At 38.7% G+C, this 13,474-nt stretch overlaps 1 protein-coding gene across 2 annotated transcripts in view; it reads left to right on the top strand.

Annotated features, from left to right (window-relative positions):
* LOC113401482 (cadherin-87A) overlaps positions 1–13,474 on the top strand; it is a 47,711-nt gene that overhangs the window by 32,402 nt on the left and 1,835 nt on the right. For both annotated transcript variants that reach the window (XM_026641416.2, XM_026641414.2), the window contains exons 9-33: positions 249–361; positions 705–902; positions 1,176–1,328; positions 1,572–1,759; positions 1,997–2,159; positions 2,261–2,410; positions 2,774–2,935; positions 3,748–3,871; positions 3,953–4,144; positions 4,897–5,132; positions 5,568–5,721; positions 6,126–6,323; positions 6,888–7,127; positions 7,335–7,519; positions 7,893–8,079; positions 8,792–9,003; positions 9,307–9,504; positions 9,869–10,028; positions 10,193–10,328; positions 10,747–10,937; positions 11,267–11,443; positions 11,782–11,894; positions 12,259–12,422; positions 12,587–12,744; positions 13,256–13,361. In XM_026641416.2, the coding sequence (XP_026497201.2) occupies positions 249–361; positions 705–902; positions 1,176–1,328; positions 1,572–1,759; positions 1,997–2,159; positions 2,261–2,410; positions 2,774–2,935; positions 3,748–3,871; positions 3,953–4,144; positions 4,897–5,132; positions 5,568–5,721; positions 6,126–6,323; positions 6,888–7,127; positions 7,335–7,519; positions 7,893–8,079; positions 8,792–9,003; positions 9,307–9,504; positions 9,869–10,028; positions 10,193–10,328; positions 10,747–10,937; positions 11,267–11,443; positions 11,782–11,894; positions 12,259–12,422; positions 12,587–12,744; positions 13,256–13,361 (4,258 nt within the window). The remainder of the gene's footprint in view (positions 1–248; positions 362–704; positions 903–1,175; positions 1,329–1,571; positions 1,760–1,996; positions 2,160–2,260; positions 2,411–2,773; positions 2,936–3,747; positions 3,872–3,952; positions 4,145–4,896; positions 5,133–5,567; positions 5,722–6,125; positions 6,324–6,887; positions 7,128–7,334; positions 7,520–7,892; positions 8,080–8,791; positions 9,004–9,306; positions 9,505–9,868; positions 10,029–10,192; positions 10,329–10,746; positions 10,938–11,266; positions 11,444–11,781; positions 11,895–12,258; positions 12,423–12,586; positions 12,745–13,255; positions 13,362–13,474) is intronic.

Below are 13,474 nucleotides of genomic sequence, written 5' to 3'. Positions count from 1 at the left end.
TTGGAACATAATAACATCACACAAAACACTTTCCTGATTCGAAATCCTTTTGGATCCCAGAGCTAAGTGCTCCTGCTGGGCTGTGCTAGCAGTGTAGTAAGACCCGTGCTTTAGTAAGCACAATAATGCACCAATCGGATTATTTTGGGCACTTCGTATAGGAGTGCCCGAAATATAATTTTCTATATATATACAGATATAGGAAAAGTGGCCATTATTACACAGACAGGCATTTTTTTTTGTTTCAGATCCTCTTGACTTTTTTTGGCTGGACAGCACTACGGGTGAACTAAAAACAGCTAAACCATTGGACAGAGAAGCGCTTGCTGATCCATCTTCTCCACTCAATCTAACAGTTAGGGTAAGTATGTGTGGATATTTTCTTCCATAAGTAATGTCTAGGTTTCCATGTATTGTGTATTGTTTTGAAGCGTATTTATTTAACATTTAAATGAGTTTGAAATAAAGTGCTAATTTATTGTTGGTATAATATAATATGATCAAAATCAACCTGATACGGAACTTAATGATAGATTTGATTATACGTATGAACCGGATCTTTTTATTCTATTGTTATTAGATGTGTAGGGCAACATTATTTCACGTTTCAGATAACATCAAATTATTTTCAATTAATTACGTATTAGTATACAAATATTGAATAATAGTTATAACTTTGAATTGAGTTTATTAAACAATTGCAGGCGAGCGAAATAGTAAATGGCGTACCATTAGTCTCCGATCTCACATCGTCTCTGGCGACGGTGACCATCACCATCAAGGACGTGAACGACGAGCCGCCGAGGTTCAATCGTCGCGAGTACAGCGTGGGGCTGCCCGAGAGCTTGCCGCCCGGCACGCCGCTACCCAACCTCGACATGGTGGTAACTGACACCGATGTGGTGAGATATCCTCTTGTCTTGTTTCTCTATGGTCATGCTCATGTCATTTCAAGGTTATATCAGTCAAAGCTATTTACCCTTTTAATTTGGAATAAACTGCCGTATTCTAAATGTGTTTGAATAGTATAGTTTGGTTTATTATAATTTTATGTTATAAATAAACTCAGATAACCACTGTATCAATGAGAATTCATTTTATGACATCCCCAAACAATGAATGTTCGTGTTAAAGTTATGATTTTAGATATATCAAAATGAATGTATAATTTTCAGGGCTTAAACTCAGTATTCACACTCCGCCTGTCCGATGAGATGGGAGCATTCGTGATCGAACCCTCCGTGGCTACCGGCAGCGCTACCGTTACCCTGAGACTGAATTCTAGTCTGGACTATGAAGATCCAAATCAGAGGAAATTTATTTTGGAGGTAAAGCGCATCTTGTGACACACTAGTGCTAGATAAAGGACACCGAATATCTTAAACTTTAATTACATCTTTATTAAAATAAAAAACAATTAATAAAATATAAAGTAAGGCACAGCCGAAAGCATGGAAGCTCAGTTAAGTATCGGGTCCGATCGGAGCGCAGGCGACTGCGATCGTACTGGTTCAAACGACCGGCAGTCGGGCGGCACTGAGAGCGCATCGGAGACCGTGTGTGGGCCGCAGGTGATCGCGGAGGAGCTGCACACGGCGCCGCGGCTGTCGTCCAAGGCCAGCGTCACGGTGTCGCTGTGGGACGTCAACGACAACGCGCCGCAGTTCGCGGACGAGCCCTACGCCGCCGCCGTGCCCGAGGCCGCGCCGCCCGCCGCGCGCGTGGCCGCGCTGCGCGCCACCGACCGCGACACCGGCAGGTGCCTGCCTGACTGACTTAATAACTAACATTCCTACTTATCCCTCCTTTTAAGCTTATCGCGTGTGTTAGGAGTTGGGGACGACTTTTTACATACAGGCGGCCCGTCAACCATTGCGCTGTTGATGATAATTGTGATTACTTCTTTGAGTAAGATTATAAGCGCTCGAAATACAAGACACCCCCCTCCCCATTTTACAAGGCAGTCATTTTCTATCGGTTTAAATCATCCTTACAGATACGGAACTGAGGGTATAGTGTACCAACTATCCGGTAACGGTGCAGAACTGTTCCACGTGGACAACCGCAGCGGAGTGATAACGGTCGCCGCCTGTCCCACGCCGGGTCGGCCTCCCTGTCTCGACTACGAGACCAGGAGAGACTATTTCTTACAGTATAAGGTATTATTGCGTTACTCGGTTTAATTATTTAGCCGAAAGGTTTTAAGCTTCAATATCTTTTTTGTTATTTTAGTCGCTTGTAAAATGTGATCATATTTTAGGCAACAGATGATGACGGAGCGGGACAGATGACAGTCGTATCTCTTCAAATATCCCTCACTGATTCGAACGACAATCCACCAGTTTTCATCACACCGGTTTACAAAGCATCTATAGATGAGGATGCTGTGAAATTTGAACCGGAGTTAATTGTAAGAAATATTTCAATATCACTAGCTCAACTAAAACAAACTCATTTTACATAATTTTTAATGGATATGTAATGATATGTTAATAGATATGTTCGAAATGGCCGGTAAATGTCAATAGATACAAATTACATTAAAGATCAAATATTTCTTTTTAAATTTACTCAAAATAATCATGATTCTAAGACCAATCGAATCATATAAAATCTTGATGAAATCAATTTATCTGTTTTACACTTTTGTTGCTACATATGTTTGTTTCGTCTTTAACCTACTATATTAAACATTTTCATTATTTTTAATTGCATGCGTGGCTTTCTAAATTACGTTACGTGTAATCTTCAATCAAATCAATGTTCTGTGTAGGTGCAAGCTAGGGATATCGACACTACGTCTGACATTCGGTACTCAATAGCCTACCCTCCGAACTCTCCGTTCTGGATCGAACCCATCACTGGCAGGATATCAGTGCTAGGTCACGCTGTTCTAAACTCCACTGAAGATAATCGGATTGTTCTTACTGTTTTGGTAAGTAACATCAGTATATTTATTAAAACTGAATAATTATATTTTAAGGCAAGTAGAGTAGCTCGAAGTATATTTAATAAAGTTTTAAGCTCATCGTCTAGTCGTATGTTTAATGAATATTTATTCTCATACGAATTACATTATTTTACTGAGATTGCAGATCGAAGTTCTGGTTTTAATTCCAAAGTTAAACCAAAAGTTTTCGGGTGTTATTTGACAAATTTTCAGTGAAAGCCTGGAATGAGGATGTCGACGTGGAGACACTCCCATTCTATTGTAGGTACTTGCGTACACCGTCACTATAGAAAATATACAACTCTTCGCAAATATAATATCTATTGTACTGTCAACTCATCTTCATTGTGAAGTGTTGACTTAAAGAACATTATTAACAATAATAAATATAGCAAAAAGTTCTTGAAGTGACTTACTATAGTGGAGTGAGTTGAGGCTCGTTTGACAACTGGATAAGATTGTGACAATCGAATTTCCGACATAATTTGCACCTTTTTAATATTTTTGTTCGCCATTGCGTTAGGCAATGTAAGCGTATAAAACTGCTTCTATTCGCTGAAAAACAACATATAAAAAGTGATCGAATCAATCGGAATTTTGATCGGTATGATCTTACCCCATTGTCAAATTTGCCCCAACCTACCCTAAATATTTTATAACGTATCAAGAGGCTTAACATCTTACAATACAACACAACAGATAATAAAATACATCGCTCAATTAGTAAAATTTAAGTAATCAAATATACAAATCTTACCTGCGTCGCTAGTGTTTATAAGTTTTATAATCTATTTCAGGCCACAGACGGAGTGCACAATTCAACGTGTAAGGTTGAAATCACAATTCGAGATGTCAACAACCATGCGCCTTCTTTCGATACGGATAAATATGATGCGAATATCGCTGAAGATGCTGCTGTTGGTAAGATTTCTATGCTCGCAGGAAGGGACCTACCTAACGACGTTCTTGTACAAAGTATTCCATTTGAAATCGTTCCTTTAGGTACTGAAGTGGCTGCGGTCCGGGCGACAGATTTGGATAGTGGGGTAAACGCAGAGATCAAGTACGGCATCCAGAAAGGAGCACTGGACTCTTTCGTCGTGGACAACGTAACGGGCGTCGTCACCGTGGCGTCCAAGCTGGACTTCGATCGGAAGAACACGTATCGGATACAAATTGTTGCAACTGATATGGGTATGGGTAATTTGTAACAACTTTTATGAAACGTATTAAGAAATATAATGTGTCCCTTTGATAGAACACATTGAGATGACGTACATAATATAATCATAATCAGCCTGTAAATTTCCCACTGCTGGGCTAAGGCCTCCTCTCCCGTTGAGGAGAAGGTATGGAGCATATTCCACCACGCTGCTCCAATGCGGGGAGATGACGTATGACAAAGTAATTTGATTTGTACCTTAAACAAGGTTTATCCAAAGCTTCCTATGTTGATGGAATTTTAATGAAGAGACTATATATATATTTTTATTTTTTGACTAGTAGCTGACTATAAGGCCACATACCCCGAATACTAAGAACTATTGGGCCATTAAAATTGTAATTGGCCTTTCTAAACGGTTCCAAATATCAATTCTAATTCTGGAATTGTCCAAAAAGAAATTCACTAGTTGATTTATTACTCAAATGAAATAGGTCAACATATATAGCAATTAGTAACGATTAACGGACGGACGGATAATCGATGCGGACAACGCTAGGGCGGCGCGGTACACGAGCGATGCGGGCGGGAGAACCGCATTTAATACGTCGTGCAAATAATAATAATAATTCGTTTGGTCGAACAATAGTGTTAGTTTTTTAAATTATTAACTTTTTGGAAAATGTGTGTAGCTTAACCTTACACTGTACTAGTCTAACGTCTCGTATTGTTTTTTTTCTCATGTACATGCAGATGTTCTTCAAATAAAAATAATTTAATGTAGGTATACCGAGTCTAACCGGAACAACGGAACTCACGATTCATGTAATCAACGTGAACGACAAGAAGCCCTCTTTCACCCCTCCCGTCCAGAGAGCAGAGGTGTCCGCTGACGCTGAGGTCGGCACCCTCCTGCACAACCTCATCGCTGTGGATCCGGATATCACCGACAACGGACAGTTGCTGTACGAGTTGGCCACGGACAGGGTGATACGAGCCGTGGATAAAAATGGGAAAGAGGTTATTATTTTAGATACGTATACGGCTAATATAGTCGATAACTTAAAATAAATAAATTTAAATTTCTAAAAATTAAAAAAAATATATTTATATAAATTATTTTATTTATATAATAATATTTATATAAATTTAAAAAATAATTAAATCTGAAGAGTTAGTTTAAACGCGGTAACTATAGGTCTCATTATTCTAAAATTGCTTTGAGACGAACTGTTACTATAGTTTGTTATTATTAATAATAGTTATGTTATTTTTTTCTACAGAAAACATTTCAGTTAAATACCATAAAAATGGAACAAACCGTTAAAACATTACTACTTTGTCTGTTGCATATATATATACTATGGATATATATATACATACATATATACATATACATATATACATATATATATACTATGGATATATTTACTGTGGCGTGGTCTGTTCGGACAGGTAACCGAGGAAGGAATATTCGGCTCGTGGTTCTCCGTGCACCCCAACGGCAGCGTCGCCGTGTCGCAGAGCCTCGACCGGGCCCGGGCGGCCGTCGTCACGCTGCCCGTCGCCGTCAGCGACGCTTCGGCGCCCACGCTGCAGAGGACTGATGGTAATCCATTGAACATCATCGAGCTTGCTTCGAACCGTTGTTCAACGGGTGTTTAGATAACGTCCATTCCTCTCTTTCTTTCAAAACAGTTTTAACCATCGAAAGAAGATAAACACAGGTCTCGTTTAGTTGATCACTCCCTAAATTAATTTAAAAGCAGAGCCGTAAATACATTTTTATTCTATGCACCTTTTGGACATCACGAGGACAAAGTTTAATTAATTTTTAAGTTAAACGTTTGACATTACAAGGTCCGTTACTTTTTCATATAATAATTTAATATTTACATTTTATCAAGCATGAGTTCAGTTAGTCGAAAGTCAAACGTGACTTTTGAAAACCTTTAAAAAAATAGGACGCTACTATTATCAAGCATCATACAATATTTAAATAAATATTTTCAGGAGAATTAATAATAAACATAGTTGATGTCAATCGTCACGCTCCTGTCTTCGGTCAGCCAGCTTACGTAGAGCGAATACTGGAAGAGCAGCCCGTAGGTACCGTGCTCAATACGTACACGGCGACTGATCGGGAGACGCCTATCGCCTCTATTGTCATACACCCACCGAGTCCGTACTTTGAAATCGATAATGTCACTGGTAAGTTCAATACCATTTCATAAGTTATTAATTCTGGAGTCAAGAATACGCCAAAAATATTTACTTATGGCTTGTTATTCAAATAAATAAAACAATTGCACTTTAAATAGCTACTCCGTCTGCTAAAAACCTTGCCAAACGTGATACCTACTCCTCACTCCGCCTCATTACGTAAAAAGGGGCTTTTTATGGTGTGGTTTGGCGGACGAGCAAATAAGCCACTTGATGGGATGTGGGCATAGACAACGGCGCTGTATGAAATGTTAACCATTCCTTATCGCTTATGCGCCACCAACACTGGGAACTATGATGTTATGTCCATTGTGCCTGTAGTTACACTGGCTCACTCATTATTCAAACCGGAACCAAACAATACTGGGTTCTGTTTGGTAGTAGAATATCTGATGTGTGGCCACCCAGACGGGCTTGCACAAAGCCCTACCAACAAGTATCAAAATTGTCAATAATTTACATAATAAAATCAACCTAAGCTACTTATACTGAGTACCTATTCAAGATAGAAACACACACATTTTCATCTTAGCAAGTTATTATCTTTAACAGGAGTAGTCAAAACATCCCAGCGCATCGATTACGAGAAAATCCATTCAATAAACTTTACCCTCGTCGCGTATGACTCCGGTGTACCTCAGCTGTCAACATCCGCTGGTGTTCTGGTAGAGGTCGTGAATGTGAACGACGAGGAGCCGAAGTTCACAAACTCTACGTACAGCGCAGTGTTGGAGGAACACGCGAAGGCTCATACCAGCGTCCTTACCGTGGCTGCTGTTGACAAGGATGAAGGTAACCAAATTTTGATAAAGCAAAAACGTGAAAGCAACCTCAAATTTAAATGAGTATTATTTTTTTTAGTCATGTGTTAATATACTTGCACGTAAGTTATTATGGTTTTCAATTTATAATAACAGCGTTACATAATAAACTGGCTACCAGTAGTAAAATAATTTAAAACGAAAATCGTGTACTTATGAATACACACCCTGCCCTCAGGTGAATTCGGCGAGGTGACGTACAGCCTGTCGGGCGAGTCGGCGTCGCTGTTCAGCATCGACCCGCTGTCGGGCGTGGTGTCGGTGGCGGCGGACGTGGACCGCGAGGTGACGCCCGAGCTGTGGCTGCGCGCCGTGGCCGCCGACAGCGCGCCCCCGCCCCTGCGCAAGTCCGCCAGCGTGCCGGTGAGCTGCTCGCCCTCTGCTGCTATACGCCTTCTGGCTTATAAATAAACTGAAAACAATCCGTTTAAAATACATTACTTTCTGTATAAAAAAATACCATTTTTTGTGTAATCATTTAATGTGTAATCGAATCTTTTATGAAACAAGTATAAAAAAATTGAGCGAATACCATCCTTTAAAAAATGGTGACCGTTCGAGCTCCAGCAATTTATTAAGTTTATCAAAATTGTTAAGTTACTCATTAACAATACCATATTATATTTATACCAAAAAGTTAAATGTTATCTTGGATTCGACAGGTTTTTTTTTTTATTTCTTGTAAACATTTTATTTCGAAAATCGAACCTATATTTATCTTCCAATGCTTAAACAGATACACATAACGGTTCTGGACATCAACGACAATCCCCCGGTCTTCACTCAGAAAGTATACAAGAGTACCATTGCCGAGAACTTGCAGCTCGACCCCCCCGCCGCGATACTCCAGGTCCTCGCCGAGGACAAAGACGTGGGGATCAACGGGAAAGTTGTATATAGCATATTGGAACAAAGCGAACCAGGTATGAATATACGATTATATAATACGATTCAGTATCCTCTCTCGATAATATCCAATTTTGATTTTAGGAGTTCAAAGCAAAGTTTTTTGATTGACATTTGATTCGATAATGACTTCATAAAAACATTTCGTTACTAAATTATTTACCATTATTTGATTTAAATATAATGCGAAATTGAACAGATGTATTGCAAAAGAGAGCAGTTTGGTCTATTTATAATCTTAGAGCTAGTGACTCTAATCGGGAAGTTTTAATTAAGTAGGAATACACACCGCTGTGTCACAATATATGTATTTACAACAATATTATGTATATTCACAGTAACATTGATCATTTAGATAGAATCACTGATAATCATTGTATGTGCACGAGACGTAAAGATTAGTTTATAACGCCAAATTACGCAAATATTTTTAACTTTGCTGATGCATAAATTCAAATAATTTGTAAAAAAATACATCGATAAGGAAGGCATATTATATAGATGATAAAAATCTAACACATTTTGACTTCCAGGAAGGATGTATTATATATATAAAGAGTTAAATTGTATTTAACTAACGCAACTTTGTATTTTTATACGTTGAAAAAGAGCAACTACCGAGTTTCTCGCCGGTTCTTCTCGGTAGAATCTGCCCTCCGAACCGTGGTAGTTTCGCTTAACATAGCTTTTTAAACGACGATTCAAAAGTGCTCGTAAAATGCCCGCCAGGAGCGTTCACGGTGGACCCGAGCAGCGGCATCATCTACCCCACGCGCGCGGTGGCGGGCGGCGCGCGGCACGCGCTGGCCGTGCGCGCGCGCGACGCGGGCGGGCGCGGGCTGGCGGACGCGGCGCGCGTCGACATCTCCGTGCTGCGCGTCAACCGCCACAGCCCCGCCTTCGTGGCGCCGCCCGCCGAGCGCCCGCTCGAGATACCCGAGGTACGCGCACCCGCTGCCGTCGCGTGACCTATATCGCGTACTGCTCGCCGAAGAGATCGTATAAAACTTTGGTCTTAAACAATGACTAAAAAAATAAAAATTTTAGATTCAGGAAAAACGACATTTTGAACGTCGGCGAGGTATTTATGCGAGTACTACAAGTTAATATTACTAGTTAAGTCTAATAGTCTTGTACTCAACGAATATATATATCAGGTACTGTTAGTGCATAATATGAAAGAGTTACTTTACCAATACTCGTTACCATATAAATACATGAGTTCAACTAAAACTTTCCCACAGCACGCAGCGCAGGCCGATTACCTTGTAACGACAGTGAAAGCTATAGACGAAGATCCCGGAGAGAACGGACAAGTTTCCTACTATCTGAAAGTGGATAATCAGAATGTTGGTGAAACTCAAGAATTTAGTCTCGACCAGAATACCGGTGAACTTAAGACCAAAACTTTCTTAGATAGAGAACAACAGGCCGAGTATCAGGTAATCTTGAGTTCTGTTAACGCATTTCTATCGTCGTTTTGATTCTCCAATCGGTTTGTGATATAAAAACTCTGCTCTTAACGAATCACACGTGTCTATCAATTACCTTAATTGTCATAGCCTACTTTATAAACTGGACGCAAAAAAACGTTACTCTTGCTAACCAATCTTGACACCCACAAATATGGTTTAAAAATGTACAGTTTTTAAGTCATTATAAGTAAAAACGACAAGTATTCACCCCACCCTCTTAGATTCCCTCAGTTCGCTCATTTCAGTATGTATTAAACGTCAAATTTGAAAAAGTATAACACTCAAAATCTACTGGGCCACCTAAACCAATGTGTTTATTAATTTATTTCAGTTGGTAATCGCAGCGGTAGATAATGGTAAGCCAGCTCAATTTGAAACGTTGCGTCTTCTAACAGTGGTGCTGGTAGATGATGAAGATCACGCGCCACGGTTTCTTCATCGCCACCACCAATTTTCAGTAAAAGAAAATCTACCTTCTGGGATAATCGTTGGTGAGTTCAATTAACAAAATTAGAAATATTTCCATTGATACCATTTTTTAATGAACAGCTCTAACAGTGATATTAACTGTGTGTCACAATTTTCACCTTGTAGCAAAAGTAGATTTCGTCAGTCACTTATCCATGCTTACAAAATATACTTTAATTTTTTTCAGGAAGTGTCAAAGCAATAGACAAAGATTCGGGTGATAATGGAAAGGTATACTATCATGTACTGGAAGGCAATCAGGATGGAAGCTTCATACTTGACAGGACACAGGGAATCATTCGAGCTAATATGACATTCGACAGGTAAAACATAATGTGAATTTATGTATAATACCTGCCAGGTATATATTTAATATGTGTTTTGAATAATTTATCACATATTGTAGGAAACATATGTAAATCTCATTTGTATCTCATGAAATTTTGTCACAAGCATCCACCAAACCTTCGTAATCAGATATTCCTACATTTTTTACATCCCTTTCTCCTAGACTGCAGGGGGGAGGGGGTTTGGATGCAAAAGTTAGCGATAAATAATCTATGTGCTATTTCAGATGATGAACTATCTCTGTGTCAAATTTCATAGAAGCATTTATCCATCCAAACATTTACATATTTTATAACATTAGTAATGCATATTATGTACTGGCAAAACATATAAGAATTTGTTATTTTCTGAAATTATACCATAATATAATATATGAATGTGCATTGATTATAGAGAAATAGAAGACGAGTATTCGATGACAATATATGCCAGCAACAATCCAATACTAGAGCACGCGGCGGCCATCTTGAACTCCATAGACAACAGCACAGACAGCCAAGACATCAGTGTGACCACCGTCAAAATTAAGATATTAGATGAAAATGACAACGAGCCGAAATTCCAACAAAAAATATATTATGCTGGTAATACATTAATTTTTATCATATATATAATAAATATGTGAATCTATTTTTATGCGTAATAGAAATTTGAGAGATTTAAATATTCTGCATGTTGATTCTAGCCAAAAAAAAGCTACTACTACTAGTAACTGTTTTATTTATTTTATTACTAATATAATTAAATATGTACTTGTATCAAAATAACTAATACTAACTTCAAGTTATTTTATCTTTATAATTTTCTATCAACTACATTGCTCTATACAATATAAAAAAAAAAAAACTTTTAAAATGAATATTAAAAACGTCTAATAAATATAGAAAATGATGTTTATAAATCGGTTCAACAGGTGTAAAGCACACGGCTCGCGTCAACGAGCCCATCATATCCATCGTGGCCGAGGACCCCGACCTCGACGAGAATGGAACTCTGATCTACATGGTGGCCGCCTCCAACCTGTACAAGTTCGGCGCCTCCCAGTCCACTGGCAGCGTGGTGCCTTCGCCGTTTAACGTTAGCCAGGATGGTAAGGATTATTAATACTAGCATTGCGTGTGTTTTATATTGTCCCACTTTTTAAGAATAAAAGCAGCCAATGTTTCTTTTTTTTGTGAAAATCTTTTGTTAATCAACCTTTTATCAAAATATATATTTTTTAATTACTGCTTAATTGAAGACATATATGTATTTCCCAAAATACATTTGTTATATGATATTTATTTTGCATAAAACATTTATATAAATTATAATATGTTTGATCTAATATTAAATGTATAATAATAACATAGTCATCAAACGAAATAAAGATAGATCAGACAGGTAAAATAAACAAACGCGAGTGTAAAATATTATGAACGATTGTAGGTATCCTCACGACGGCTAACTACATGTCCGAATACAACAACGATCGTTTCGTGCTGGATGTTATCGCACAGGAACTCGCTCCGCCGCACAGACAAGCAAAGGCCCAGGTTTATGTAAGTACTAGTTACAATGTATATCCTAACTAATATCATACAATAGTTGATACGATACGATACGATACTAGGAGCGATACAATCAATTGGTGTCCTCTGTGTTGGTCATCTACAGTTTTTGAAACTCTGATCAAAATCAAAGTATTGTGTGTATTATTTTCTGCACGGTCATTGGTCGATAGCAGCCGATGACGCAATCAACTACCAATGAGTGTTCGATATATAATCAGATTAGTTAATATTTGTGCTTTTGGTCAATGTCTGTGTGGACCATTCTTATGTTATATTTTTATGGTTGATGATAAAGAATCAACGGGCTCATAGCATGAGAAATCATATAATGTTAAATTATTTGTTCCACTAGCTCTGGATTATCGATCGGTCATCACTCATCCGCATGGTAGTTTCTCGAGGGTGTTCAGCTCCAGTGGAAGGGGTACAAAAGAAGCTAGCTGACGCTGGACAAGCTTTGCTGGTCGCTGGTAGAAGGTTACCACTGGTGCAAGCGGACAGGCGGTATGATGACTGGTAAATCTTGTTACATCTAAAAAATATCTGTAGGAGAGAAGTTACTATGGTCCGTGATCCTTAACGTCCATAGAAATGCGCATTTGATCCCGGATCCCAGGACGAACTAAGATGCTGCGCCGTGTAAAGTTACTGAAATATACAATTCATTATCATTAATACAGGTGTGAGATCCACTTACACGCAGTAGACCCGGAGTCGTATCAAGTGTTACCGGTTGACAAAGTTCTGGAAACTATCGACTCGAAATACGATCAGCTTAAAGACGTGTATCAGCAGTTTGGCGTCGAGACTCTCATTGCTGCCAGTGCTACTTCGAAAGGTAAAGCTTTGCATTTTACAAAAAAAGAACAGAGACTTAGATTTAAAATACACGTCAGCATTTTTTCTGCTGTTTTTGTTATGATAGGTAAGAAGACGGATATATGGGCCACCCGATGTTAAGTGGTCACTACCGCCCATATTCGCGCTCTCAAAAATACTAACCATTCCTTATATCGCCAAAGCACCACCGACCTTTGGAACTAAATGGAATGTTATGTCCCTTGTGTGTTTAGTTACACTGACTCACTCACCCTCAAACTGGACCAAAAAACTAAGTATTGGTGTTTGGCATCAGAATATCATCGCACCGAGTAAATTTTTATATTCCGACCCAAACTAAGCTTTGTTTGAGTTATGATTTATTTAACTCTCATTCACTCGTAAACATTCAATAAGATGTGATTCAAATAAAAATCCTAAAAACTCTTAACCTAACATACCCAATACCGGCTATGTAATAGAGATATGGATTCAAATAAAAACAATATACAAAATTTGTATATTTCCAGCACCGGACAGTTTCGATCCAGCTCTGGCGACGCTGATAGCTCTTCTAATTGTGTTGTTCACGGGGATTGTAACATTCATAGTCGTTTGCGCCTGCCTTAAGCATTGGTAAGTAACACACTATAATTATATTATTCAAAGCAAGAACTCTGCCATTTTCTCAACAATATTAATAACTGGAGCCAATAGTTTCCATAAAAGTAGGTGCTTACTAACCATGT

This window comes from Vanessa tameamea, chromosome 12 (genome assembly GCF_037043105.1).
Source record: "Vanessa tameamea isolate UH-Manoa-2023 chromosome 12, ilVanTame1 primary haplotype, whole genome shotgun sequence".
Taxonomy (NCBI): domain Eukaryota; kingdom Metazoa; phylum Arthropoda; class Insecta; order Lepidoptera; family Nymphalidae; genus Vanessa; species Vanessa tameamea.
Note: the sequence above shows the minus strand (reverse complement) of the source record. Positions and strands in the feature narration are given on the sequence as shown.